This window comes from Microcebus murinus, chromosome 21, assembly GCF_040939455.1.
Source record: "Microcebus murinus isolate Inina chromosome 21, M.murinus_Inina_mat1.0, whole genome shotgun sequence".
Lineage (NCBI taxonomy): Eukaryota > Metazoa > Chordata > Mammalia > Primates > Cheirogaleidae > Microcebus > Microcebus murinus.
Genome location: NC_134124.1, coordinates 10,489,581 through 10,515,065, shown reverse-complemented (window position 1 = coordinate 10,515,065; position 25,485 = coordinate 10,489,581). Strand labels below are relative to the sequence as shown.

General features: G+C 45.0%; 1 protein-coding gene across 3 annotated transcripts in view; it reads right to left on the bottom strand.

Moving 5' to 3' along the window:
- Positions 1–25,485, bottom strand: part of ARHGAP26 (Rho GTPase activating protein 26) — a 427,310-nt gene that overhangs the window by 108,606 nt on the left and 293,219 nt on the right. For all 3 annotated transcript variants that reach the window (XM_075996167.1, XM_012748774.3, XM_012748778.3), the window contains exons 18-19: positions 13,656–13,815; positions 2,267–2,405 (exon numbers count right to left, since the gene is read on the bottom strand). In XM_075996167.1, the coding sequence (XP_075852282.1) occupies positions 2,267–2,405; positions 13,656–13,815 (299 nt within the window). The remainder of the gene's footprint in view (positions 1–2,266; positions 2,406–13,655; positions 13,816–25,485) is intronic.

The window sequence follows — 25,485 nt, the reverse complement described above, 5'->3', positions numbered from 1 at the left end:
CAGCTTGTTCTGCAGCCGAGCCAGGGCTGCTTTCACACATCCTTGACTTTCATCCTGTGCCTCGTGAGATCAAATTAATCTCAGGCAAAGATCTAGCTGATTTTCTCCTCATCTCCATCTTCGTTCTCGTGTGTTCCCAGGGTGTGCTTCAAGACCTACTCCAAAGTTGCTTCTGCTTCGGTCTAACCGCAAACCCAGCACTATTTTAAGCTTAGGAGAATTCACCAGTACTGTCTGGCCTCTCCTAAGCTGCTGTACTGTGTGTTGCTTAGTACAAAACACTGGATGACCGTGGCTCTCCTGGAAACCTGAGAAGCACATCACCCCCTCGCCCGAAGCCCCGTTTATTAGGCAGGTGTGAGCGAGGCCAGTCCTGTTCCAAGCGTTCCCTGGCACAACTGGAGGGGTCCAGCCCACGTGCAGACTGTGGTGAGAAGGAACCCGGCAGATACTGAAGAGGAACACGGGCTATCGTGAGAAGGAAAGCCAACTCCAGACTCCAGTATAAGGTCAAAGCCCTGAAACCGTGACTGTCTGCTGGCTTTGAAATCCCTCTAGGCATTTACCATAAAGAAATGAACATGAACAGGAGAGATTCAGCTATCACTGTGTTAACAGTAGCTTTATGTATAAAGGCAAAATATCTGAACCAGCCCAAATGATGCTAAACGTACCAAGGTGCAGCCATATCATGGAATTCTACGGCATCTTTAAGTGCAATGCTGTTTTAGGGACGGGGAAGGTTTGTTTTCAGGAGTTATGACAAGGAAGGCCGTTTCTTTCAAAATATAAGAGGATTAAAAAAAATAATAATAAAACCACCTTTTTTTTTCTTTGCAACAAAGAAAAAGGAAAATGCTAATCCAGACATGAAGCCTCTCCTTTTCTAGGCAGAGCAGGTCACTGTCCTGCTCCGCGCCTTTACTGTACCTGGTAGAGACTAGTGATGATGATGATGATGCTACCATTACACCACCCCGCAGTTCCTGAACATCATGCTGCACCTGACACTGTGTGCAGAACCTGAATCCTCACAACAGCCCTATGTAGTAGAAAGCATCGTCCCTATTTTCCAGAAGAGGAAACTGGGGTCCCTGAGATGTTAAATAACTTCCCATGGCACAGCTGGTGAGCAACTGAGGCAGGGTTGGCGCCCGGGCGATCTGGCCCCAGAGTGTGCGCTTTTGCCCACTGCCCTCCGCGGGCTCTCCTGACAACGCCTGTCTCTACGGGAGCAGCGATGGCGCTCACTCACTTGGTGCTGAGCTCCTTAAAGGCGAGGCCCCACTTCACGTCCCCAGTCCCTGGCAGGCGCCACGTAAACATCGGCTGTGTGGATAGACCAGCCTTGGGATCCGCCTGGGATCAAACCAGCTCAGTACTGGCAGCAGCTCTGAGTTATTGGCCCTTGCCACCTTCTGGGCCTTGTGCCAGATGCCGAAACGCATCATTTCATTGAATTCTCGCAACTTCCCTATGAGGTGGGCCACTCTTGTCCCTATTTTACAGATGAGCAAACCGAGGCTGGGAGAGGTAAAGGCCTGCCCAGATTGTGGCGCTGCTACAAGAACCCACGACGGGCTGACTTCAGGCAGAGCCTGAGGCCTCCACTCCCGGGCTATACCACATGACCTTATCATGGAGGCTAAAACGAGCCTATGTTTTAGGGACCAGCACCTGATCACTGCGAAGAAGTCGGAAAACCTGAGATGAAAAACAGGTCTGATACAATCGTGGTGATAACACTCTGCTATTTGGAACACGGAAGGTGTTGCTCTCTAATTCATCAGTCGATTTCACATGTTTTTAGGTGTCGACTCCATGCCGGGCACTGCCAGGCAGAGGACTAGTGGAGCCCTCCACGGCTGCGCCCTCACAGCGCCACAGTCTAGCAGGGCACGAGACTCACGCTGACACGCATGTCATTACAGACGGGAAAAGGAAGGGACCCCGGTTTTATGGGAGTTGCTAACAAACGGGGGCGGAAGAAGCGATGCCCGAGCCCAGGAGAAGGAAAGGCGGCTGGCTCAGCTGTCTGCCCGCGGGAGATCTGGAAAGACAGTCCCCCGGGGCAGCCGCTGCCTTCCATTCTCAGCGATATGAATTCCTGTCCTATGGGGGTTACTCGGCAAAGGACCCTGGGAGGGCTCCATGATACAGTCTTCAAGGACGAGGAAGGCCAGCAGCACGCAGAGGCCAGAGGTGTCCACCCGAGCAGTGGCAGGTGGCACAGGATGTCCCCGAACGGCACGCAGCGGGGACTCACGTTTCTCTGTGGACTGCACAGCGTGGAACAGCGTCAGGGGTCTCTCGCTGCAGGACGGGGGCTTGGAGTCGCTGCTCTTCTTCCGAGACAGGTGCAGCTGGGCGTTGGTGAGAGGCGCATCAGGCACGGTGTTAAAAATCTGCAGACAGAATTTCGAGACAAGGTTACTCACGTCTGTGAATGGGGAGGAAAGCACAGGCCGCAACCGGTGAGAGACCGGTTTACTATGACTTTTTTTTAAAAGTCCATGGTAAAAAATGACAAGGAAATGACAGACAAAAATCATGACAATTCTTTTTTTTCTACAGATAAAAGTATGGTGGACTTTAACAATTATGACGCTAACAATGACATGGCGATTCCTACGATTACAGCAGCCACCCCTGACTGCAGACTTTGCTCCCAGTTCTCAGCCTCCCTGAGCAACAGGTGATACCCTCAGCATTTTATAACGAAGAACTGAGGCACAGAGAGGTTAACGTTGCCACAATCATAGATACAAGGTGTGTTACAGATGACAATGCAGGCTTCCCCTCCCCCCCATTCCTTTTAAAATGCATACAACAATAACGCTCATTCCTTCAATCAACAAAGACCTTCGGAGTGTCTGCTTTGCACTAGGCACTCAGGGTCTAACAGTGAAGGCCACAAACATGTCCCTGCCCTTAGAGAGTTTGCATTCCAATACCTACGATCTCCTGAGTTCTTGCCACACCAGGCTCAAGGTTAAACGCTTTGTATGAATTACGGCATATAATGTTAAAACTCGCTATTCCATAATTGAAATTTTATTCTCTATGCAGATTTTTATCGTATACATTTTGTCTAACATCATATTATGGCATTTCCCCATTCATTAAAAAAAATTCAGGCCGGGCGCGGTGGCTCACGCCTGTAATCCTAGCTCTCTGGGAGGCCGAGGCGGGCGGATTGCTCGAGGTCAGGAATTCGAAACCAGCCTGAGCAAGAGCGAGACCCCGTCTCTACAATAAATAGAAAGAAATTAATTGGCCAACTGATATGTATATAAAAAAATTAGCCGGGCATGGTGGCGCATGCCTGTAGTCCCAGCTACTCGGGAGGCTGAGGCAGAAGGATCGCTCGAGCCCAGGAGTTTGAGGTTGCTGTGAGCTAGGCTGACGCCACGGCACTCACTCCAGCCTAGACAACAAAGCGAGACTCTGTCTCAAAAAAAAAAAAAAAAAAAAAAATTCAAATATGATTCTTAATGGCTGCATACAGTACTGCCACTGTACTGAGAAATAAAAATTTATGGATACATTCATTATCATCTCTTACTCTTTGAAGTTGGCCTCCTTCTGGATTTTCTCTTTCCTAAAAGCCTCTGATATGTCTAGGGCCACCTTCACCTATGGACACATCAGGACTTTTCTCATTGTCGTCTATCCTTTTATGTGTACATCTAAGAGCAGAACTCAAAAGCTGGTATGTAGGAAGCAAAGTCATAAGAATTAAAAGAATTTCAGCCCAAACAGCTGCTCTCCATGGGTTGGCAGGTCCTCGGGCTCCAATGATGCCAGCCAGCTGGTGAAGTCAGTCTCGCTCCTAAGCACAGCTGTCCTGGAAACGGCATTATCATATTTTCCGTAGGGGACTGAACATTTTCAACAAGATAAACTGAATCACTGCATGTTAGCTGAGTTCAATTGGGGCGAGGGAATAAGAAGAAAAGGAGACTTAAGGGCAAGAAAAAACTAATAGCTTCCAAAACCTCTGGAACCCCTAACCACGCGTTTACCAGGGCTGTACAACTCTAGTCTCTTTTTGAGTCTCTACAACAGGCAGAAAAGAGAAAGGTTACGGATGTGATTGAGAACAAGGACTGCAACCTCTGAGCAGCTTTGTCCCCACTTTACTGGGTCCCTTCTAGGTGACAACCTCACTACGGTCCATTATCGTAGACTTTTTTTTTTTTCTTTTCGAGACAGGGTCTCACACTGTTGCCCAGACTGGGGTGCAGTGCTGCACTACGTCCTTGAACTTCTGTGCTCAAGTGACCCTCCTGGCCTCAGCCTTCCAAGTATGTAGGATTTTTAAATTTTTTTTTGCAGATATGGAGTCTCCCTATGTTGCCAGGCTGGTCTTGAACTTCTGGCCTCAAGCAATGCCCCCATCTCAGCCTCACCGAGTGTTGAGATTACAGACGTGAGCCACAGCACCCTGGCCCATTGACATTTTCTAAATGGCTCCTATGTGTGAGCGTTTGCACCTGCAAGGCACCATGGTAGGTGCTTTACGCGACTTATCTCTAAGCTGTAGGTCAACTCACACAGTCAGCTGGATGGCATCTCACACTGGGCAATTTCCTGCCCTACCATCCAGCTAAGCAGGAGAGGGACCAGGCGTGAAGCCCCAGGCCCACAGCAGCCATTCATTCAGCTCATCTTCTCCCGCCAATCTTCACTGTAAGAGCTGGTGCCCAAACCCACAGGATGGATTTCGGTGAGTAATGTTGTCTCCTAGCACCCTTCTTCTGCTGGCCTCAAGTTCGGCACCTCCAGCAATCCCTGGCTAAGAACACTTAAAAATGATTCAGAGGCAGTGATGGGCCTGGTTCTCATATTCCCCCCAACACCCTTTACCCCTGGCCTCCACGTTATCTCTCTTTCTAATGAGTTACTGACAAGGAAGTCCTCGCCCAACTACAATGGGAGCAAAGATCACGCACATACATTTCAACTGTCACCAAACACGTGAGCATTTACTTTCTCCTAAGAACAGTAGTCCATGCTGGAGAAACAAAGAACAGTAAGCTCGTGAGGAAGGATCACGGATGTAGACAGATGCGTGAGAAATTGCTTCCAAAACAATATTTGTATACAGCAGAGCAGGAAGAGACATGGGAACATGTGAGAGAGAATTTCCCTCTGCTCATCAGCTGTTTCCTCTGGAAGAAAAGTCATTCAAGCATCGTAGGATCGGCTCTAGAAGACTGTCACCGTGGGTGAGAGCTATAGACCCGAAAGCCAGTTCTCTGGGTCTCCCTGTGAGTCAGGCCCAGGCTTCTCAAGAGCTCCGTTTCTCAGGGTCACGTGCAACAATGTGCAGGGAAGCATACCGCAAAGCATGAAGTGCCAGACGCTCGTCACTGTTATGCATGTTTTTCCAAGGTGCAAGAAGAGCAGCTCTGCGAATGAGATCAAGTCAGAGGAGCACCTTTGTAAATGAGATCAAGTCAGAGGAGCACCTTTGTAAATGAGATCAAGTCAGAGCAGATGACACAAACTTTCACTAAGGAGCCTGGGAAACCATTCCCCATGTCACTGTTGTTTATTTTAACTCTGAAACTTGAACACATGTAAGTTGTTTCAAGGCTGTTGATTGTCTGGCCACCTTCTAGCCGGGCCTCTGTGCTGAAAGCTTGCGTTGAATTCTGATAAGAATCTGAATTATTCACAGATTAATTTTGTTGGTTATTCCAATCCTCTTTCACTTGGAAGAGATGATTTCGAAGTAATCAAATGAAGTTTTCTTCAGCCTGCTGCGAAGAACCACTGTACGAATGACCCAGCTGAATGAGGGAAGCATGAGCTCACGTAACCTACGAGCAATGGATTTATGGAGCTCTACCCTGTGGCTGGAACAATCTACTCATTTCACAGAGACTTTCTAGATTAACACAAAAGGGAGAGATTTATTCTCTGCCCCAAGTGCCCTGTTTAATGCTGTCCAAACTTACAAACTAATTCTGACTTAATCAGGGATGCCCTAGAGATATGAAGTTAGGAAGAGTGTAAGCCTTCAGGAAGCAATTGGAGAAAACTGTAAAATAAAAATATAATTCCGGGTAAACTTTCCAAGTATCCCCAATTTCAAGCTTCTTGTAAGTGGAATGAGCACACCAACACCAGGCTACTGTTTCCCTGTAGGCTGTGTGGGACAGTGGTCAGGGGCGATTTGGCCTCTGCAGTCAGATGGACCCAGGCTGAGTCCCATTTCTGCTGCTCACTCAGCAGGCAACACCCACAGCAGCACTGACCTCACCATCACTGATACCGGCATCGCTGCCCTGCCATCACATAAAATACAGGAAAGGGGTTTAAAGTCCTCGTACAGGTGGAAAGCAAACAGGCTGCAAAGCTACAGACTTGGGTTCAAATCCTGACTTTGCTACCTACTGACTCAGTGATCTTGGGCAAGGTAATTAATCCTTCCAAGTCTGTCTCCTTTGTGCAAATGGGGATCTGGGATCTGCCTTGCAGAGCTATTGCAAACGTGATATACACAAAATGCTGAGCTTAACATAGTTATCTGGCAAAGAGTAGGCAGGAAGTGATGGTGGTATTATATAAATGACAATAAAAATAACCATAATTTATTGGGCACCTCCCATGCTAAGTTGTTTTCATGGGTTATTTATATGAATTATTTGACTCACAATAACCTTATAAGGGAGGTACTATTATTCTTGCCATCTTGCAGATGAGTAAACTGAGACTCACTGAGATTACCTGATTGGCGCAAGGTCACCTAGATAAGGAGCACAGCTGGACTGGGACTAGACAACTTGACTGCCTGGATCTAACCGTGTATAGTCTATATACCTATTATTAACGTGACAGAAGACAAAATGGAAAGACCGTAAGTTTTGGAGTCTGACGGATCTGATTTTAGTCACTTGCTATCTCTGTGACCCTGAGCAAGTCCCATAACTCTCTGACCTTCAGATTCCTCATCTGTAAACAGGGCTGTGGGGAGGACTGGAACACCTAACGCAGTCTGGCACTCAGTATTGTGTTCAGAAGACATTACTGTATTCAATAAACAACGAGACATACAAAGTATATGAAGGGAAATCACTGGAGATTCAACAATGAATTATTTGCAGTCGGGACACGCGGATTTAATTTATCAGTGTAAATTTAATTACTGTTCTTTGCAAAACATTGACTTTAACTGCTTACAGCAGTGATAGAATTTGCTGTCCTTTTTCCTTCGAATTGTCTATAAAAGTCAAATTTCTCTGGCCCCTCCTCGACATCGTACAACACTGATACTTGTGGAATCTGTTCTCGGCCGTGTCCCATGCATTTTTAACACCTTTTCCAATCCTATCTGTCACATGTGGCTGCAATTTAAAAGGATTAGGAGTCTCCCTGTAATGCCTGTGGTGTACTCTTTATTATGTGCTGTGATTTTTATGGGAGGAAAATTAGGTCATGATGAAGCCATCCTAGTCCGTAACTGCAAAGTAGCTCTGAGACAATAAATCAACAGCAGAGGCAGGGGATGACTATGCAAAACAGGAAGGCTTAAATGAGAAAAGAGAGTCAGCATTCTCTTGAGACACAAAGGCATCAGGGTCCCAAGTGGAAGCCGAGGAGTGCCTGCGTTAGGCACAAACGCCCGTGATTACTGGGCACGGCTCACGCACCAGTGGCTCTTTCTCCGACACACAGTGGGGCAGAGGACTATGCAGGGCAGGACGGGCCATAAACCCAGCTTTGCATTGCAAAGCCAGGCGAGTCTTAGCAGGGCTCACTTACTGTAACAGTTGAGATGCCAAATTCAGAGGCTGTAGCTGCAGAGAGGTTTTTTAAGGACAGTTGGAAGACCTATGTCCTGTTGATATCAGCATTTTGGCAGAGGGATCAACAATGTGGAAAGGCGTTTGGGGAGTTTTATTAAAGAGCTCTCAAAAGAAACCAATTACATTTAGTAACTGAGAGTTTATATATATATAGACGGCCTGGGTAATTCATGGGATACTGTGATTTTCCATATCTCCAGAAAGATTCTATTTCCTGTTCTCTTTGCTGACAAAGATGAACAGATTAAAATACAACAACCACCATCCTTATTTGGGCAACATTAAAGGAGCTTCACAATTCAATTATTGGTTTATCTGGGATTTATTGGAGGAAATGTATGTGTTCAGATACACAACCTTTTTACATTCATAAAGAGTATCAAATACAGCACTTGCCACTAAAAAAAGAAAAAAAGTCCTGTGACCAGAAATATTCCAGCCCAGCACACCAGGAAATCTAGCTTGCTTCTGAACTGAACAAGGACAGGAGGAGCAAAAGGAGTATATTCAAGAACTAATGGAAGGAAAGGCAACACAAAATATAGAAATAAAAATCAATGAACAAACTACAAAAGCCATGACCATAGGACAAGATTAGCTTCCTGAGCAGGCAATAGTCCCAGGGACTCATCAACATAGTAAAGCATCCAGGCATGCCTTATTGTTATTAATAATTTTGCACATTGACAACTCTTTGAAATATCAAAGAAACAACATACAACTGCCACCTCACCTGTCCATTGCCAAATAAATGGCATTTTATTACTTGATGTACATTTTACACACAAAGCTCAACACTGGTGCAACAGACTTCAATGCTACCAACATGTTGGTAAAAGAAGATCAAGGTAGTTTGGTGGCCCCAAATCAAGCTAACTACATTGAAAATCACTACCCTTTTATTGGGAATGAAAGGTTGCCTAGGACTTGGTGTTTCTAACAGTGTTATAAACAGGGTCATCCACGCTTGCTAGCTCCTCTCCTTGACCTATGAGATTAAAAGTTAATGTATGCTAAAAAGGGGCACTGATCTTTTGGGATTTCTGAATTAACAGCTCAAAGATCAACACTTCCACCTCTTCCAAAGCTTGCTGGTGGAATGGGAAAGGAATCATTATTAGTTCTTTTGTCAAATATTAATAGGCATTAAAATGTGTCACGCTGACAAAAATCATGTGGTGTGTAACATATGAACACACATAAATCCTGCTTCCTGTACAGAAACCCTTGAATTGCCACAGCCAGAAGAAACACCATGGATTGCGACAGAACAAACAAGTGCAACTCTACTATTATGTGTTACAATTTATTTTTTAATTTCTTTTTCCTGCCAGGCGAGTATTGTGTGTTAGAAATTAAAAGGTGTGCGCGCACACACACATACACGCACAATATTAGCCTGAAATTTCACATTTAACCAAAACTATGAAAAGCATGCAGTTTGTTTTATTATTATGGTTGTTGTTCTTGGATATCTAAAATTTTCAAAGTCATGGACAAGTAAGCCTTTAAGACAGTAATAAAAGGAAAGACCTGTGAAAAAGGAAATTTCTCGGCTTTGGGGTATCTTGAACAATGACAACATTCGATACTTTGTTTTGTTTTAAAATTTTAACTAGAAGCATATAAATGTTGGTTAGCTTTACTTTAACCTCAAGTATTTGCCTACTTGATGTTTTAAGACTTAGAGTGATAAGCTGTGAGCGTGGGGTAAGGTTCTGCCCACACAGAAATAGTAATGTAACATAATTGACCTCTTCTTTAAAATCAGCATGGTAAGAGCCCAAATCTTTGCCCTCTGAACTTTCAACTCTCAAACTTGACCACAGGTAAAAAGAGCCAGATTCTCAAGTTTACCCTTCTTTATAATCCAGGTAGAGTCCAGGTATGGACTCATTGGTGGGAGATAATGTCATGAGCTAGTATTTCCCCTTAGGAAGTCTACTGAGGAGAAACAAACACAGGACATTAGGATCTCACTCTATATTGTAAGTAAAGGCTGCAGGTCAAAGGTTACACTATCTGAGCTGCAAGTTTACAACAGTTTGTTCAACTCTATGGTTTTTTTTTATTTAATAAGTGATTTTTGATATCAACAATCAGAGTACAATTTGGTTCAGCTTCCAGGGGTATCTTTCTAAAGCGCTGACGTAATCATCTGACCCCTCTATTTGAAAACCACTGAGAACGCCCAGTTTTTAGGAGTGAATTCAGACCTTTTTCCATAGCTTTCAAGACCCTTGAAAAATGAGCTAAATCCAACTCTTTGGCATTATATCCTACCGCTTGCTAACATATAACCCAGAGTCTTCCACAACTATGTCATTTTAATGCCCACGGCTTGATTAATGTTGATCTCTTGAAAGCTGTCCCTCCTGTCTCTACTTTCTCTGCCTCGAGAACGTCTATTGATCTGTGAGAGCCCAATGCCAGCAGAATTAAATTACCTCTCCTCGGTGGTGCCATAACACTTTATTCATTTAATTGGGTATCACTTAGCACGTTGTATTATGGTTAGTTATACCCTGATAAAATAGGAGTGCCTTGAACAAAAAAGGACCTATCTTATTTATCTTCAGCCAACAGTAGATAATAAATGTTTACTGCATTGAACAGAGATTAACTAAATTTTAATAGCATGGATTCTGAGACTGGTCCTAAGTTCAACCCTTGTTCCTCTCCTAACAAGCTGTTTCTTAAGCTCTCTGCACTTCAGGCTTATGATTTAGAACATGAAAGCTTACCTCCCCCGGGGCAGGCAAGTCCAGAAACCAAGGCAAAGGCTGCAAGAAGTCGCACACCATTACTGTTTCAATATCCTATTGACCACCTAGGCTAGCGCTAGTCAGAGTTGCAGGGGACCACGCAAAGGAAGGAAGGGACACCAGGAGACAAGTATCACTGGGAGGCAATTTTGAGGCCAGCTGCCACACGCATCCGAAACCTGCCTACTGAGGAACTGGGGACCAAGCAGTGAACAAAACAGAGGTCCCTGCTCCTGTGAAGCACACGTGCTGGCGGAGGTCAGAAAGGCAATGGCTGTAATCAATAAGTAAATTATTTAATATAGTATGCTATGTAATATGTGGAGTGCTATGTGTTAAATAAAATGTATAGAGAGCCATAGGTTTGCACGGAGCTCCTACACTAGGCAAACCCAAATGGAGCTGCTCATGCTGACATTCCTGCCACCAAGTCAAAGCTAAGTATCTGATCTTCCAAGAAATAAGAAAAGAGAGAGAGAGATAACACCCAAATCCCCAAACAGGCCAGTTTTAGCCAGCATGTTAAGGAAGTCCCTCGGCTTTAACCTTTACAAGGAAAGCAACTTCAAAAGGACCCATCTGCTTTCTGTTCTCTGTTTCAAAAATGCTTTCATCAGCCCTGTTCTGTCTATAAAGCCCATCTCCTCTGCGCAGCTCACTGGAACACTTATTCTATTTTGCAGAATGAGGCGTTGCCTGATTCTAGAATTGAAAACAAAAGCCAGTTTAAGATCTTTAAATTAAACTTGTTGTAATTTTGTCTTTTGACTTATGAAAAGGGATAAAGAAAGCAGGGGAAAGGGGAAGGGGAAAAGCTGGAGGCTAGGACTGCTGTTTTTAACCGAGAGATCGAGGTAGGTCTCATTCAGATGCTTGAAGGAAGAGAGGACATAGGCCACGTGATTTTATAAAGGAACAGTGTTCCAGGCAATGGGAACAGCAACTGCAAAGGCCTCGTGGTGGGAGTGTGCCTGCCGTGTGTAAGAAACAGCGAGGCAGTCACGGTGGCTGTAGAAAAGATGTAGGAGATGAGATCAGGTATGTAACAGTGGGGGGTGGGGGTGGGGGTAGAGACCACGTAAGACCCTATATGCTCACTTAAGGACTCTGACCTTTACGCTGAGTGAAATTGGAAGCCACTGGATGATTCTTAGCAGACAACTAATAAAATCTGACTTAACGTTTTAAAAATGTCATTCTGGTGGCTGATATCAGAATAGACAGTCTGAAAGTGGAGAAAGGAAGCAAATTAGGAGGCTCTTGTAAAATTCAGACAGGAGGTAATGGTGGCTTCGAGTGTGATCAGTGTAGGTGGTGAGGCGTGGCCGGATTCTAGATTCATTTTGCATGATTAATTCACCATTCTCTGCAGAGTGTTTATTTAGGAGGAACAGCATTTCTTATTAGATTCCAGAGTTGTGGCTACCAAATGGTGTCCCAGGGAACCCTACCTGAGTTCTGAGAAACATTACAGGCATTTGCTACTAAGATCGATGAAGTAGGACAGGTGAGTGCAGCCTTGTGTCCCGTACCCCCAGTTTTATAAGGGCAGCTCTGTGTTGCCATACATACTTCATAATGCAGGGTGGGGTAAACCTCAAGAAAAAAAGACCAGAAGCCCTAGTACCCTAGAAGACAGACTACACACATGCTCACGCAAACACACTGTATGACAAAACACACCATCTATAAAATCGAAAGTTTCCCTGTACAAACTACAGGAAAAATATTCCCAACACAAATGAAGAATGTTTAATATCCCTCATATTAATATGTGGGGGAGTAACTGAGGCAGAACTGTGAGGAGATTAGCTGCTTTTTTTCACAGAGCCAGCTCCCTTGGATAGGGGTTGCCATGGAGGATAAGGAAATTGATAGGAAATAGAATAAAAGAATATACAGAGACTAAGGTATGGTTTATAGCTTTATATTTAAAAAATCAGATATAATAGTGGGGTTATTTAGGAGACTGGACATATCCCCGTGAACACCTAGCAATATGGTTAGATTTATAGAGGTTTTTATAATCGCAGACATCAATTTTTATCAGTTGTCAGGGTAACGTATTTGGATATCAGGGAATGCAGTTGCTAGGGGAAACAGGAATATATAGGTAGTGGGTTAGGGTCAAAAGTCCTCTCAAAAGGCTTCTAATCTATATAGGTGAACAAACAGGTACAAAGTCTTTTAGGGCTAACTTCTAAGTTCTAAGAGGTAGTTGTCAATTAACAAAGGTATAACAAAAGAGGTATAGTGACTCTATATTACTTTGATTAGTTACTGTGGACTTAAAGGTAGACAGGAGAGAGCAGGAAACCCATCTCTATAAAACAGGTTGTTTACAACTATTGGGCGGATCTCTGGGCAAAGTGTACTCATTGTCTCCGGCTCCCATCCTGTGGGCCATATTTGCCTCGCCTTGTCTTTCAAGACACAGGGAAGCTTACAGATTTTGAGATACCAGAAGCCTTTCTAGAAAACATCTCTAGTGCAGATTTGAGAGCTCTCCTATGATAGCAGCCTTTAAACAAGTGAACCATTGAGTTCACACACTCCTTCAGGGCAAAACCCTGCCAACTTTTGTTTTTGCCTTTAACATAACAACATAGGGTGATACAATAAAAATAATGGTCTTATTGGCCACATTTCATTAATTTCTCAATCATATTTCTCAACATTAATAAAACTCATAAATTCATAAGAAGACCATCCAGTAAAACATGGGCAAAAGGTGTTTCCAAAATGAGGCTCATGGTAATAGCACCTCCTCCACTGAGCTGTCGTAATAATGACATAACAATATATATGAAGCGCTCAACACAGTTCCTGGCACAGAATTAATGCTCAGAAAACACTGTCCGCTGCTGCTGCCACCACAACCACCACTGTTGACACCACACCATCGTTGCCACCTCTGCCACCACCCTTATGACTGTCACCGCCACCACCGGCCTGTTCGTCAGTGTGCAGGAGCCATTAGCAACGCACACCTGAGTCCACTCTGAAGGCCAAAGGCAAGGAAGTTTTCCCCAAAGTAAATTCTTCACTGCCAGTAACCGATCGTACGCATTACCTTTTCGTGGTTTTCTATCAGGATCTCGATGACGATGTTCTGAAATTTGATGTCCATGATGGCGGCCACCGTCTCCTCCTGAGGCCGCAGCAGAGTGGGTCCAAACACTACGCCAAGGTTTGCCACCGTCATCAAATTCTGCTTGTGGTTGTTAGCAACGCTGGGGGGGGGGGAAGAAAAGGCACGAGTGAGAGGAACAGTGTACGAAGAGACAGTCGACCTCCCTACCTCCTCGTTTGCAGCAGCCAGAACTTAGGACATCCTTGGATGCCATCAGTCCAAAGAGAGACTTTCCTACTTGTATTTTCAACGACTGAAGTTTGAGAAATCGTAAACACGCAGGCTATTTTGCTGTTTCGGGATGTGACACTCTTTACCATTTCCATCTTGCCTAAAACAACCCACCAACCCACCCAAGCCACTATCTGCCAAATGATGAACCTTTGCACATCTGAATCCCTGTGCGGAGAGTCCAGGTAACTGCTAATCCCTCTTAATTAGGACTTAGGTACTTGGCTGGTGCTTAAACCACTGCAAATAATAAAACCTCTTGATAGCTTTCATACATGTGCAAACAGAGGCACAAACTGGATCTGATTTTTAAAATGGGCAGATCTGGATATTTATTAATAAAACCAAGTCAGGAAATTCAGCACTTTAGACTCCAAGTATAAAAGGCCCATCAGATTAAACATGTGGCTCACGTTAAGTAAAACATGTGGCATAAACAGAAATAAAAATGCACCACTGTATATCCACGTAAATGGCTGTGTTTATATTGTCACTTATACTCAAAGTCTAACAAACACACAGGGTCCGCAGTAGCTGGGTCTCAGTCATTTGCTAAATATATATGCACATTTTTGGATTAACAACTACTCAAAACATATCGGAACTCCACGCCCAGGCCACCATGACCTACTATAAAACTCAGTTGTTCACTTGCTGGTCCCATGTGTAAAAATATAGCAATTATCTACTGGCAACAAATAAATTAAAAGTTAATGCCATTCAGTTTTGTTAAGAAAATATCAGAAGCTTCCCTACATCACCTGTTGGAAGAAGGAAGCTATTCATTACTAATTTGAAACTGGAGAGAAACTGGGTAGAAATCGACAGTTTGCACAGACCTACCTCCCTAGCATTTAGTGCTATTTATACTGAGTATTTTTTCACACAATTCTATAAATGCCTGCACTGTTTCTCTTGTATACCTCTTTTTTGTAGGAAGAAAAGAGATTACACTGCCTTAAGTGCTGTTTTTTAAACTGGGCCTTTATTGAAATATTAAATCAACCAATTTTATCAGCAGATGTGTGCTTTTCTATAATTCTTTTTAGGGCTAGGAGTTTAATTTAATTTAACCTCCTCCTCTGAAAGGGGCAGAGCATAGTGAGGTCTATGACACTTTAATTGTAGAAAGAGAATTTGTTTTGATTGCTAAGCAACACCTGCAAGCAAGGAAAGTGGCTACCGATATCCTGGCCTGTTTCTGGTCCACATTAGAATATTTTATAAACATTTTCCTAGTTCTCACTGAGTCTCCTGGTTTTGCTTAAAGTTTCCCCATTCTGTTCAGAATTATACCACGGTTCAAGTCTGAAAGAGTTAGTGCGGATGGTCACATTCTGACCTGGCGAGAGGCAGAGACTTGGGTTCTGTGCCTGGGTCAATCAGCAAGTGTGCATATTTACAAGCTGCTTTTAACATCACTACTTTCAACATCAGCTTCTGTGTCTGGGAAGGGAATTCTCTGTCCTTGTACTTCCCCTCCCAAACGAGCTAAGTCGGTAGACTTGCCGCTGGTGTCACAAAGGTCCCTTGTGCAAGTGAATCAACAAGCTATTTAGGTATAAAAACACTTTCAAACTGTAGACCCATATAAAAACATATGGTTTGGATGATGATCACTTTCGACCATCATGCTTCTCCACGCTGCATCTACCCAAGCAGTAGCCTCTAGCGCGGCTCCCTGACTCTAGAGCATGTAGGTGCAGCTGTATCCTGACTGCCACCACCAGTGACTGTCTACAGCCCAGCTCTGACCATGTTACTCCTCCGCTGAGAATGGCAACAGTCTCACGGCTCTCCTGGTGGCTGGGAGAGAACACAAGGCCATGGCATATGTGAAGTGTTGAGCGAGGCTTCTAGTGTTCAATTGCTCCGATATTCATGACTGCAAACCCTGGGTGGGCCCCCACTGTTTTTAACACAAAGTCCGAACACTTATAAAATAGCATACATTTTTCCAATCACCTCTGAGTCTTCCTCTGCCACCTCCCAGCTCTGAGTCTCTGGGCAAGCGACTCACTATGTCTAAGCTTTGGGTGTTCCTCATTTAAAAACAAAAAGCGGGGGGTGGGGAAGGTAGGGATGAATAATATACCTACGTCATGAGGTTGTGGTGCAGATTAAGTGTGATAATGCATGGGAAGTGTAGTAATTGTCATAATAATTCATTCTCTATCCCCAATCCACTTTCACACCTCTTTGCTTTTTTTCATGTCATTCCTCTGCCTGGAATGTTCTTATGCTTCCTTCTGTGTTTGGCAAGCTGTTGATCTGCAAGGCTCGGCTCAATGGCCCGCCCTTCCTTTCTGACTCTTCCTCTCTCTTTCCCCAGACCCCCACTCCCTACGAAGACAGAAGTGTCAGGCTGCTCCTGCATTTGTGTCACACTGCCAGGGCCCGAGGAGAGGAACTGGGCTATTTAACTTAGTCACATTTATTTAACTTGAGCACAGTACTGGGCACAGGAGAAGCACCAGGAGCACTCACTGAGGTGTTAGAAGATAAGGGGAGTTTCTGAGTAGACACGAAACAATTATTCCCAACTCATAAAACTTCAGATAATCATCGACGATTTGGGGGGAATGTATCTCAACTATCCCAACCTCCCTTTTCAGAGTCTCGAGCTGTGTTCCATTTCTTAGATTTAATTAATGAGTAATAATTACTTTGATATGCAGGCCCCAATGCCCAAAGGCATTTGGAGAAAAGGTACAGTAATTCTGGATCAGCAACTCTGAATATAAATAGGCTTGAGGCTACCCAGCCATAACTCATTTCCCTTTTAATGATCTATTTTATTTTAGAACTTAAAAAAAAACAAAACACATTGATCTAAGTCTTAGGAAACTTTTTGGGGGAGAAAAGCTACACCTTTCATTACTAACTACCATTACCTTTTGGCACACTGAATAAATTGATCTGTCACTTGATTATTACTGCTCACAACTTGGTACAGCCCTGTTCATTACGCCAGGATGAATTATTAATGGCTCGAGCTCTCCATGTATCCCAGAGGGAAAGGCCAAGACCTCAGCCTCTGCTGGCACCAGACATCCATTACGGCCTGACGAATTTACAGATGTGGGAAAAGCAGGCTGGCAGGGTGCTGGGACTCGTTCATTAGCGAAGTCCATAAAACACCGAGAACCTGCTTTCTGTTTTGGTAGCCGGGCTGCCCGAGCTCCTCCTCAACACTGTTCAGAATGCCATGTTGAGTCTTGACTTGAAATCCACACACAGAAGCTTCTTGTGCATTGCACACTGCCATGAAGGAGTCTTTGATACATGCCTTTCAGACTGCTACGTCTGCTCTGGTGCCTTCCGAGAGAGCTGCCAATTCTCCAGGCTCTCTTGGAGGTTGCAGGGGAACAGTTCCCACGTGTGATGTTCACTTGGGAGACGCCCAGCTCCTCCTGTGACCATCAGAGTCTGCTGCATCAGCTGAGAAGCAGTGCATCTCCGGCGGGACGGGACAGCTTCAGGGCAGCTCTTGGGGATGGGCGGGGGGATCTGTACCCCATATTCCAGGCAGTTCCCTCATGAATTGCAGTTAATGAGGGAAGACCATGTTCCAGTGAAAATGGCCTTGGCAGAGGGGAAAGAGACGGGTTCTCTGGATTGGTCTGATACCCTTTGAGAAGTGGAATGAGGTGACTTCCAGTGAGAATGGTGGTGGGGTGTTATGAGGGAAGGGGACAGTAGCCCGCCCTTTGGGGGCCTGTGATGCAGAGACCCCCATGCTGTCAAAGGGCTCGCATCTGTTCTCCTAGAGGTTAAATGGGAGCCAGAGCTCTGTAAGCACTAAGCAATGCTTTTGTAATAACAGATGGGCCCTAAAGTACTCCAACCATACATGAGCCTGTTGCAGGGCTTACAAACAGGCTTCATCAGGAGGCCTGGAGCGCCGTGCGGCGGATGTCCAAGCTGATCGCTGGCTCAACTGGACACAAGGTAGTGACAGATCGGCAAGTGTCTGCCACCGACTGGACAGGTGGAACAACAGCGTATCTCCGCTTCTCTGCCATCCTTTATTTGCTTGCTTCAGCTTCCAAAATGTTAAATAAGAGTAAGAACTTGTGCTTGCAGGGTGTTTTAGACTTAACAAACTACAACAATTTTTTACATTTAGTTGACCATTATATTAATGTTACAGCAGTAGCTCTCAGACTTTCTGACAACGACTCAAGATAGGAAGTATATTTTCGTACACAGACACACGCACACAACACACCAGAAATGAAAGTTTCAGGAACAGTAAGTATGATACATTCTGATATTTTCTATTCTATTATTTTTTATCCATTAAACATTGATTTCACAAACCACTCATGTGCCATGAACTACAAGTTGAAAAACACTGTTTTGGAGGTATAGACTGCAAATACACTCACTACTCTATAAATATTGAAGATAAGGCTGAGGAGGTCAGTAGCACAGTAGTTGAGTCAGACGGACATCACCGGCTCCATGACAGCGAGGAAGTCAGTGGCCTCTCCCACCCTGTTTCCTCACATGTAAAACGGGAGCAATGACACCTAGCCCATGAAGTTGGAAGGCTGATCAAGTATGATAATGTAAGTAAATCTCCTGGCATGAAATAATGGCTTAATAAATGACAGCTGCTACTGTCATGGTGGCAGTCACGGCAATAGTGATGGTAGTGGTATCGACAAGTTAAAGCCACACTGTTAGTTGGTGGTTTCACTTGGTGTCACATCCAGGAACCTCTAGTTGGCCTGCTTCTGAGCAAGACATCCCATCTTCTCCACCTATATTCAAGGACTATGCTACCCTACCTATCTGTATTTTTCTTTTCATTCTTAAAAAAATTATGAAATTCTTGAAATCGATAGAAGAGTTCAAAGCATTAATAGTACTTATTGCCCATCCCTTCTCTATAAGCATCTCTGGCTCAGCAGGCTGACAGCCTCACATGAAGCCAAAGCAAAGCCACCAAACTCACTCTGCCTTCATGACACCAACAACCTCAAGCCCCCCAGCCTGTCCGGCAAGTTCTCCCCTAATCCTCCAAAGCCCACCGCCCTGCAAAGCCCAGCTCTGGGCACGCCACTGAGCACTGGAGGCCACACCAAGCTGTCTCCTCTATGAGATACGCCTGCAGTCAACCCCACGGGACGTTTCTATTGCTATTTCAATTGCTCCCCTTTTCCCCAAGTGCCTCAGGAATAGGGGCTGGCTGGCGACCTGGGAGTGCATCCTCGCCAGCACACAGGCAGGTTCCAGTGGGTTCCAGGAGGCTGCCAGTGCTGAAGGTGGGTGAGTGGGTAGCCACCTAAGCCACGGTAAAGACCACCCTTCTTTCTACTGCCCTCGCAGGGAAGCTCCAAGTTCTGGGGCCGAGAGGATTAACTGGTGCCTAGGTGGCCTCTGCAGAGAACGCCCATCGGAGCTGCCGGACTGTCCCAAAGTCTGGCGCCATGAGAGCGTCGCGTAACTGTTCTGTGTACTGACTGGGTCACGCCCACCGCCACATCTAACATCTCTCTGGGAAAGGTTCCTAGGGAGAAGCCAGACGCAAAGCCTTGGGCAATTACACGGCATCACTGCATCTTCTGGAGAACCTCGGAGGCGGCGGGTACCACTATCACCACCGATTCACAAAGTGGGAAAAAGCAGCACTGAGAAGTTAAGTCATCTGTCTGAGGTCACACAGCTACGAAGGGCAGAGCTAGGAGGGGAACTGAGCCTGCCGAGCCCCAGCTCCTGACCACGGCTCTCAGCTGCTCCCACACGACTCGGGGCACGTTCAGCCTGGGCTGAGAAAGGCATTCTTCTTCCTCAGAAAATGCAACCCGAAAGGAGCATACAGGACAGTTATGTGCTTGAGACTGCGGGGGGAGGGGGGGATGTAGTGGTTATAACAGGAAAAAAAGAGGCTGTTCTCTTGCTCACCATCCAAATTTCTAAATTATAAGAAAACGAGAGAGAGAGGGGAAGCATGTATGCCCGCAGGAGTGATACTGGACTAAACACTGTTTCTTCCTCCTCCTTGCAGTGAACAACGGCTGCACACTTGACAAAATTATGAAAATGATGAACTGCCCCTCAAGTACGGCAGCGTTCCATTTATAGCTGGCTGGCACAGAGAGCGGGCTCCTGATAACGAAAGAGGGAACACTATTAGATTGAGAGAGGATAAATTGAAAGGAAAAAAAGAGGAGAGAATATCGAAATGGTTTCCATAGCCCAAAAATGAGACAATTATGGTCGTATGTGTGTCCATCCAGGCTGTAGTGCTTTCCTCCAAGGATATTAACGCCCTGTGAATAACTAGCGAAGTATTCTCTGCTTCTGGTGAAACTTACAGCTGCATTTCAGATGGGAAAACATGACTGCTGAGATGTTAAGTATTGCCTAGTATTCCTTATGTCGACTTTAACCCCCCCAACTCACAGAGGCCCGCCTGGTACTGAAAATTCTTTACGGAAAAGGAAAAAGGGAGCTGAGGAAATGCAAAAATATAGCTTGCAACCTAAACCAGAGGTGTTCTAAAATCTAAGTGTGCAACAAGGGTCTATTTCTTCTCTGGTCTCCTCAAAGCCCTTCTTCCTGGAAAATTACTTAATTGTTTCAAATCACATAACAATCCATTCCCAAGTCCAGTATAATTAACATTTGCAAAGCACTTTATAGTTTCTACAAATCAATTATATATTAAAATTATATAACCAATTGTCACCGATTTATTGACGAGCTCGCAAATCTAGAGAACGACACCAGAAAGCAAACAGAGGAGGCGTAAAGGTTGCCTGCGTACGTGCCAACCTGACGTCACCAAGTCCTGCAAACCCGTCAGTTCCTGCTGTGGTGACACTCCCTTCAAGCACTCAGCCTGCCACCAGTAAGCTAACACTGTCCCCAAAGGTAGGTTGTGGAGACACTGCTTTAAGACTTTGTCCCCGAGAAGGAGGGGCAAGGTGACCCAGTACAGAGGCCAACAGTGTATCTATCTATTTTCAATCGCCAAATATTCTGAGTGCCCATTACGTGCCAGGGATTGCTTTTAAGTGCTAGGGAGACGGCAGCGAACAAAACAGACTCTTCCGCCCCCAGTTTCCTGTCTTAGAGAAGCTCACATTCTTTCGGGGCAGGACAAGTAATAAGCAAACGGAATATACAGTGGTCGGGTGAAACAGCAAGCAGGGCAGGGGGAGGGAGTATTGGGGAAATGATTGCCACTTTAAACCAGCGGCCAGGGCTGGCTCGCTGGGAAGGCGGCACGTCATGGCAATGTGAAGGAGGTCAGGGAGCAAGCCATGTGGACGTCTCAGAAGAGAGCTGCAAGCAGAGGAAGCAGCCTCCAGGCAGGGACAGGCATGGCATGTTGGCGACACCTAACAAAAGCCAGTGTACCTGGGAGCCCAGTGAGCAATGGGGAGCGGATCAGCAGCAGTCAGAGAAGTCGTGGACTTTGGGGGCAGTGAATCCTGGAGGACTTTGCAAGCCACTGAGTGAGATGTAAAGCAATTAGATGGTTCTGAGATCAGAGGGGTAACATAATACTAGTCATCCCTTTGTGTAGGGCCAGGAAGGTCTCTACTACTAAGACTTAAATGCTCAAATTCCATGGGTTGCTTAACCTGCAGAGAGAGAGATAAGAACTTCACAGACTAGCATAGAACCTGGTAAAATAACCCAAGACATGTACAAATCATATTACAGCACTGTTCATATTTGTCTGAGCAACCAAAATGTGCCAGGCACAGTGCCATTGTGCCTATGTCTGTGTTAACCTGGTAGGTCTCTGCAGGTGCTCCCCATTCTCTCCTTGGTCGTTGTGCGGAAGACCTGCTGGGAAGCCTGGTGGAAGGACAGAATGCTTAGCCAACCTGAACTGGAGGCCTAGAAGCAAGAAACTGCCTGTAGGTGTGAGTTACCTGCCACCCAGTTAATGGTCATCCATGAACAGCACCGATATGACACACTTAAACAGTCCATTGAATTGAACCACTGTAACAGGCTTTAATTACTTAAAATAAATAGCAGTCTTCTAAAGCCAGGTCCATATTACTAGCCCCATTTTACAGATGAAAGAACAGGGACAAAGAAGCTAAACCAAATGTTAAGGGATTGGCCCTTAGCCATGTGGCTTAGCTCCAACAGGAACAGTGGCTCTGAGCTCCTCACTTCCCATGAGATGCAAACCTCATTTCTGCTTCTATGGAAATGATCATAATCCTTCTTGGGAAGATCAAGATTCCAAATCCACAGACAGGATTATGGAAAATGTTACAGAGATAGACTGACAGATTGAGACACACACACACACACACACACACACACCCCGGGTAATCTATTTCCTTTCATGGAGGTTTTTTAAATGAGGGACATAACCCATCTGACTGGCATGTTTTTGAAAAGGAGTGTACTTTAACCCCAAAAAGGAAATAGACAGAAAGTTACATTCCTTGCCACGAGTCTGAAACAAACTGAGAGGCTGAGGCTGGAAAAGCTGGCTTTATTTCAAGGGCCGATTTACCAAAATGACTGGAATTTATAAACCTACATGTCCTATCACAGTACTTTTGAATTAACTGTGATACTCCATTAACAGAGACAGAAAAACAGTGATTTATGGTGTCCAGAAAAGTTTATGGCTCTTCACGTGCCACAGCTGAGACCCCATGGGAAGTTCTGGATGTCACTCACACTGAGAGACGAGGAACATCCCAGATCTCTAACATCCGTGAAGAATTATTTGACTAGCACCTCAACATTCTATATGCTTATATTTCTGATGCAAATGAATAGAATTTATTTAAAAAGACAACAAATCTTCACAGGCCATAGAATTTACAAAAAAAAATCTGACTGGATCACATCTTAATACTTTCCCTTGCTTCTGAAGCTCTGTGCTAACATCTAGCTCCTGCCTGTACTAAACTGTTACCTCCTAAATTTTCAATAGATGTTCAAGCCTAAGGGAAACAATAGCTCTTATTTATTTATACATTTAAAATAATTGTGTTTATGGATAGTGGTGTATGTTAGAATGAATGTAAACACACAAACTTTTCTGTTATATTTATTGCCTTAATCACAAAAATAGATTCATCAGGGAATGATGCCAATACAGTTCTTAGTTCAACACATGCAAAACAAAACCTGATTTATCAGGAAGCACAAAACTGGAAATTTATTGACTTCCACTACCATGAAAGCAAATTTTTTAAAAAAGATTTATTTATTTAATACTTTTTATTTGAGACAAAGTCTCTCTGTTGCCCATGCAAGAGTGCTGTGGCATCTGCCTAGCTCACAGCAACCTCAAGCTCCTGGACTCAAGCGGTCCTCCTGCCTCAGTCTCCCAAGTAGCTGGGACTACAGGCATGCGCCACCATGCACTAATTTTTTCTATATATTTTTAGTTGTCCAGCTAATTTCTTTCTGCTTTTAGTAGAGACGGGGCCTCACTCTTGCTCAGGCTGGTCTTGAACTCCTGAACTCAAAACAATCCATCCGCCTCAGCCTCCCAGAGTGCTAAGATTACAGGCATGAGCCACCGCACCCAGCCTCATGAAAGCAAATTTTAAAATAAAGTACAGTGTCAACAACAGGAACTAGATCTCCAAGGTGAGAAAACCAACATTTCATTAGGCAGAGAATGGCAGATAGTGTCTGGTAACAGAGACACCAAATGATTCAAACAGTGAAATTGAGATCTGGGTCCCTGATCCACCCAACATTCAGGCTCTTAGCAAGTGTCGTTCACAAAGCGCAAACCAAACAGATTCTTTTCACAAGGGAAGTCAAAGTGCTTAATGACAAAGTTCTAAAACACCTCCAATTGTGTATGCATCAAAGCCTGACACCTTAGATGTTGTCATCTTGCTTGGCCGGGCTCAACAGGCAAGGCGAGTGAAGAAGGCCAAGCTGATGGCAGTGGAGATGGGGAAGAGAAATGCAACATAGGCTAAAGCAGCACTTCAAGGACCCAAGCACGCACAATTCCCAGGAGACAAGCCTTCGGTAAGTGACTTTAGCAAACCAATCTGGAGAGTGTATAAACCCACAGAGACGAAACCCCTTAATGAGTATCAGATCCTCAAGCAAATCCACACTCCTCACCCCAGCCTCGGCCCACCTCTCCAACCTCACGTCATACCACTACGTCCTTACGCACAGCACTCCAACTACCCTGGCCTTCTATCTGCTCCTACACTCACCTACTGTGCTCACACCCACTGCTGACTGAACACCTACGAGATGCCATGCACTCGTCTAGGCATTGGGACACAGCAGTGAACCAGACTAGCAGAATCGCTGCTGTCAGTCCAATGTGGAAGGCAGATAACACAGAAAGTGGCACAAAGAAATAAAACAGAAACGTATGTACGGCAAAACCCCCTGAGGATCAACTCAGGCCGGCCGGGAAGGCCTCTCTCTCTGTGAGCGGACCACATTCACCTAAGGGTGCCGTCTGGAAGTCTGCAGCCTGGGAGGAGAGGACCAATCTCCCCTGCAAACACAGAGGCAACGATGAGTTGTATCTTCAACCACAAACATCAGTGGTGGCCACCTAAGACCTCTTTAAAATGAAACCCAGTGAATTAGATTCCAAAGATGCTCACTTCCTTTTCCATTGGAATTCTGAAGTCTGTGTCAACAGCCGCTGGGTCCAGTCGGGAGCGCTGGAATCTTTGCCACTGGGTGGTTACCCGCACAATGCAGAGAACACCCTGTGGCTTCTGGCAGTTCCTCCTGCCCAGCTCTGTGGCCTCAACCCATTCAGGCAGCAGCTCCTCCTGCAAGCCTGTCACTAACAGAGCCCACTGCCCAGGCACACACAGAGGGCCACCTTCCAGAAATTTACATGCAAAGAGATAGCAACAGGATCCTGGTGTGGCTAAGTACCAGCCTTTGGTTGGGTTAAGTAAAAAACCTAAGCAATCATTAAACGTGGGTAGGAAACAAAACAAAGAACAAAAGAAAGAACAACCCTTGGAAAAGATCCCTGGTGTTTGCAAAACCCGAGGGGAGAAAAAAATAAACAAGGTCCAGGGAGAAAAAAAGAAACAAGGTCCAGGGAGTCCTGTTAGTCTGTCAAAGGTTAGGGTTCAGATAAGTCACTGTAAAAATGACAGATAATCACATATCCTTGCACTCACCAAAGCCAGAGTCTTTTCCATAAACTGGCATTAAAAGATAAAAACTGCTGCTTAAAAACAAACAGCAAGAGGCTTCAAGTAATGATTTCATCAGTTGTATGCTTTACCGTCCCATGAAACCCCAGTGCAGCTGAAAGCTCTTTAGACTTCTGAGCCATTAAAGAGAGGATACCTGTAGCCACGGACCACGGCGGTCAGCAGAGCACAGGCAGCAGCATCAGACATGCGGATAGATGCTCATTCCACAGGGACGACAGCACTGCTAGTCTGTGGCACTCGGCTACACACACACACACACACACACACACACACACACACTCTCTCCCACGTGGACACATACACCCTTCAACATATACTCACCCATGTAAGAGTCACACACAGAGACAGAAGTAAACTTATGAAATAATACA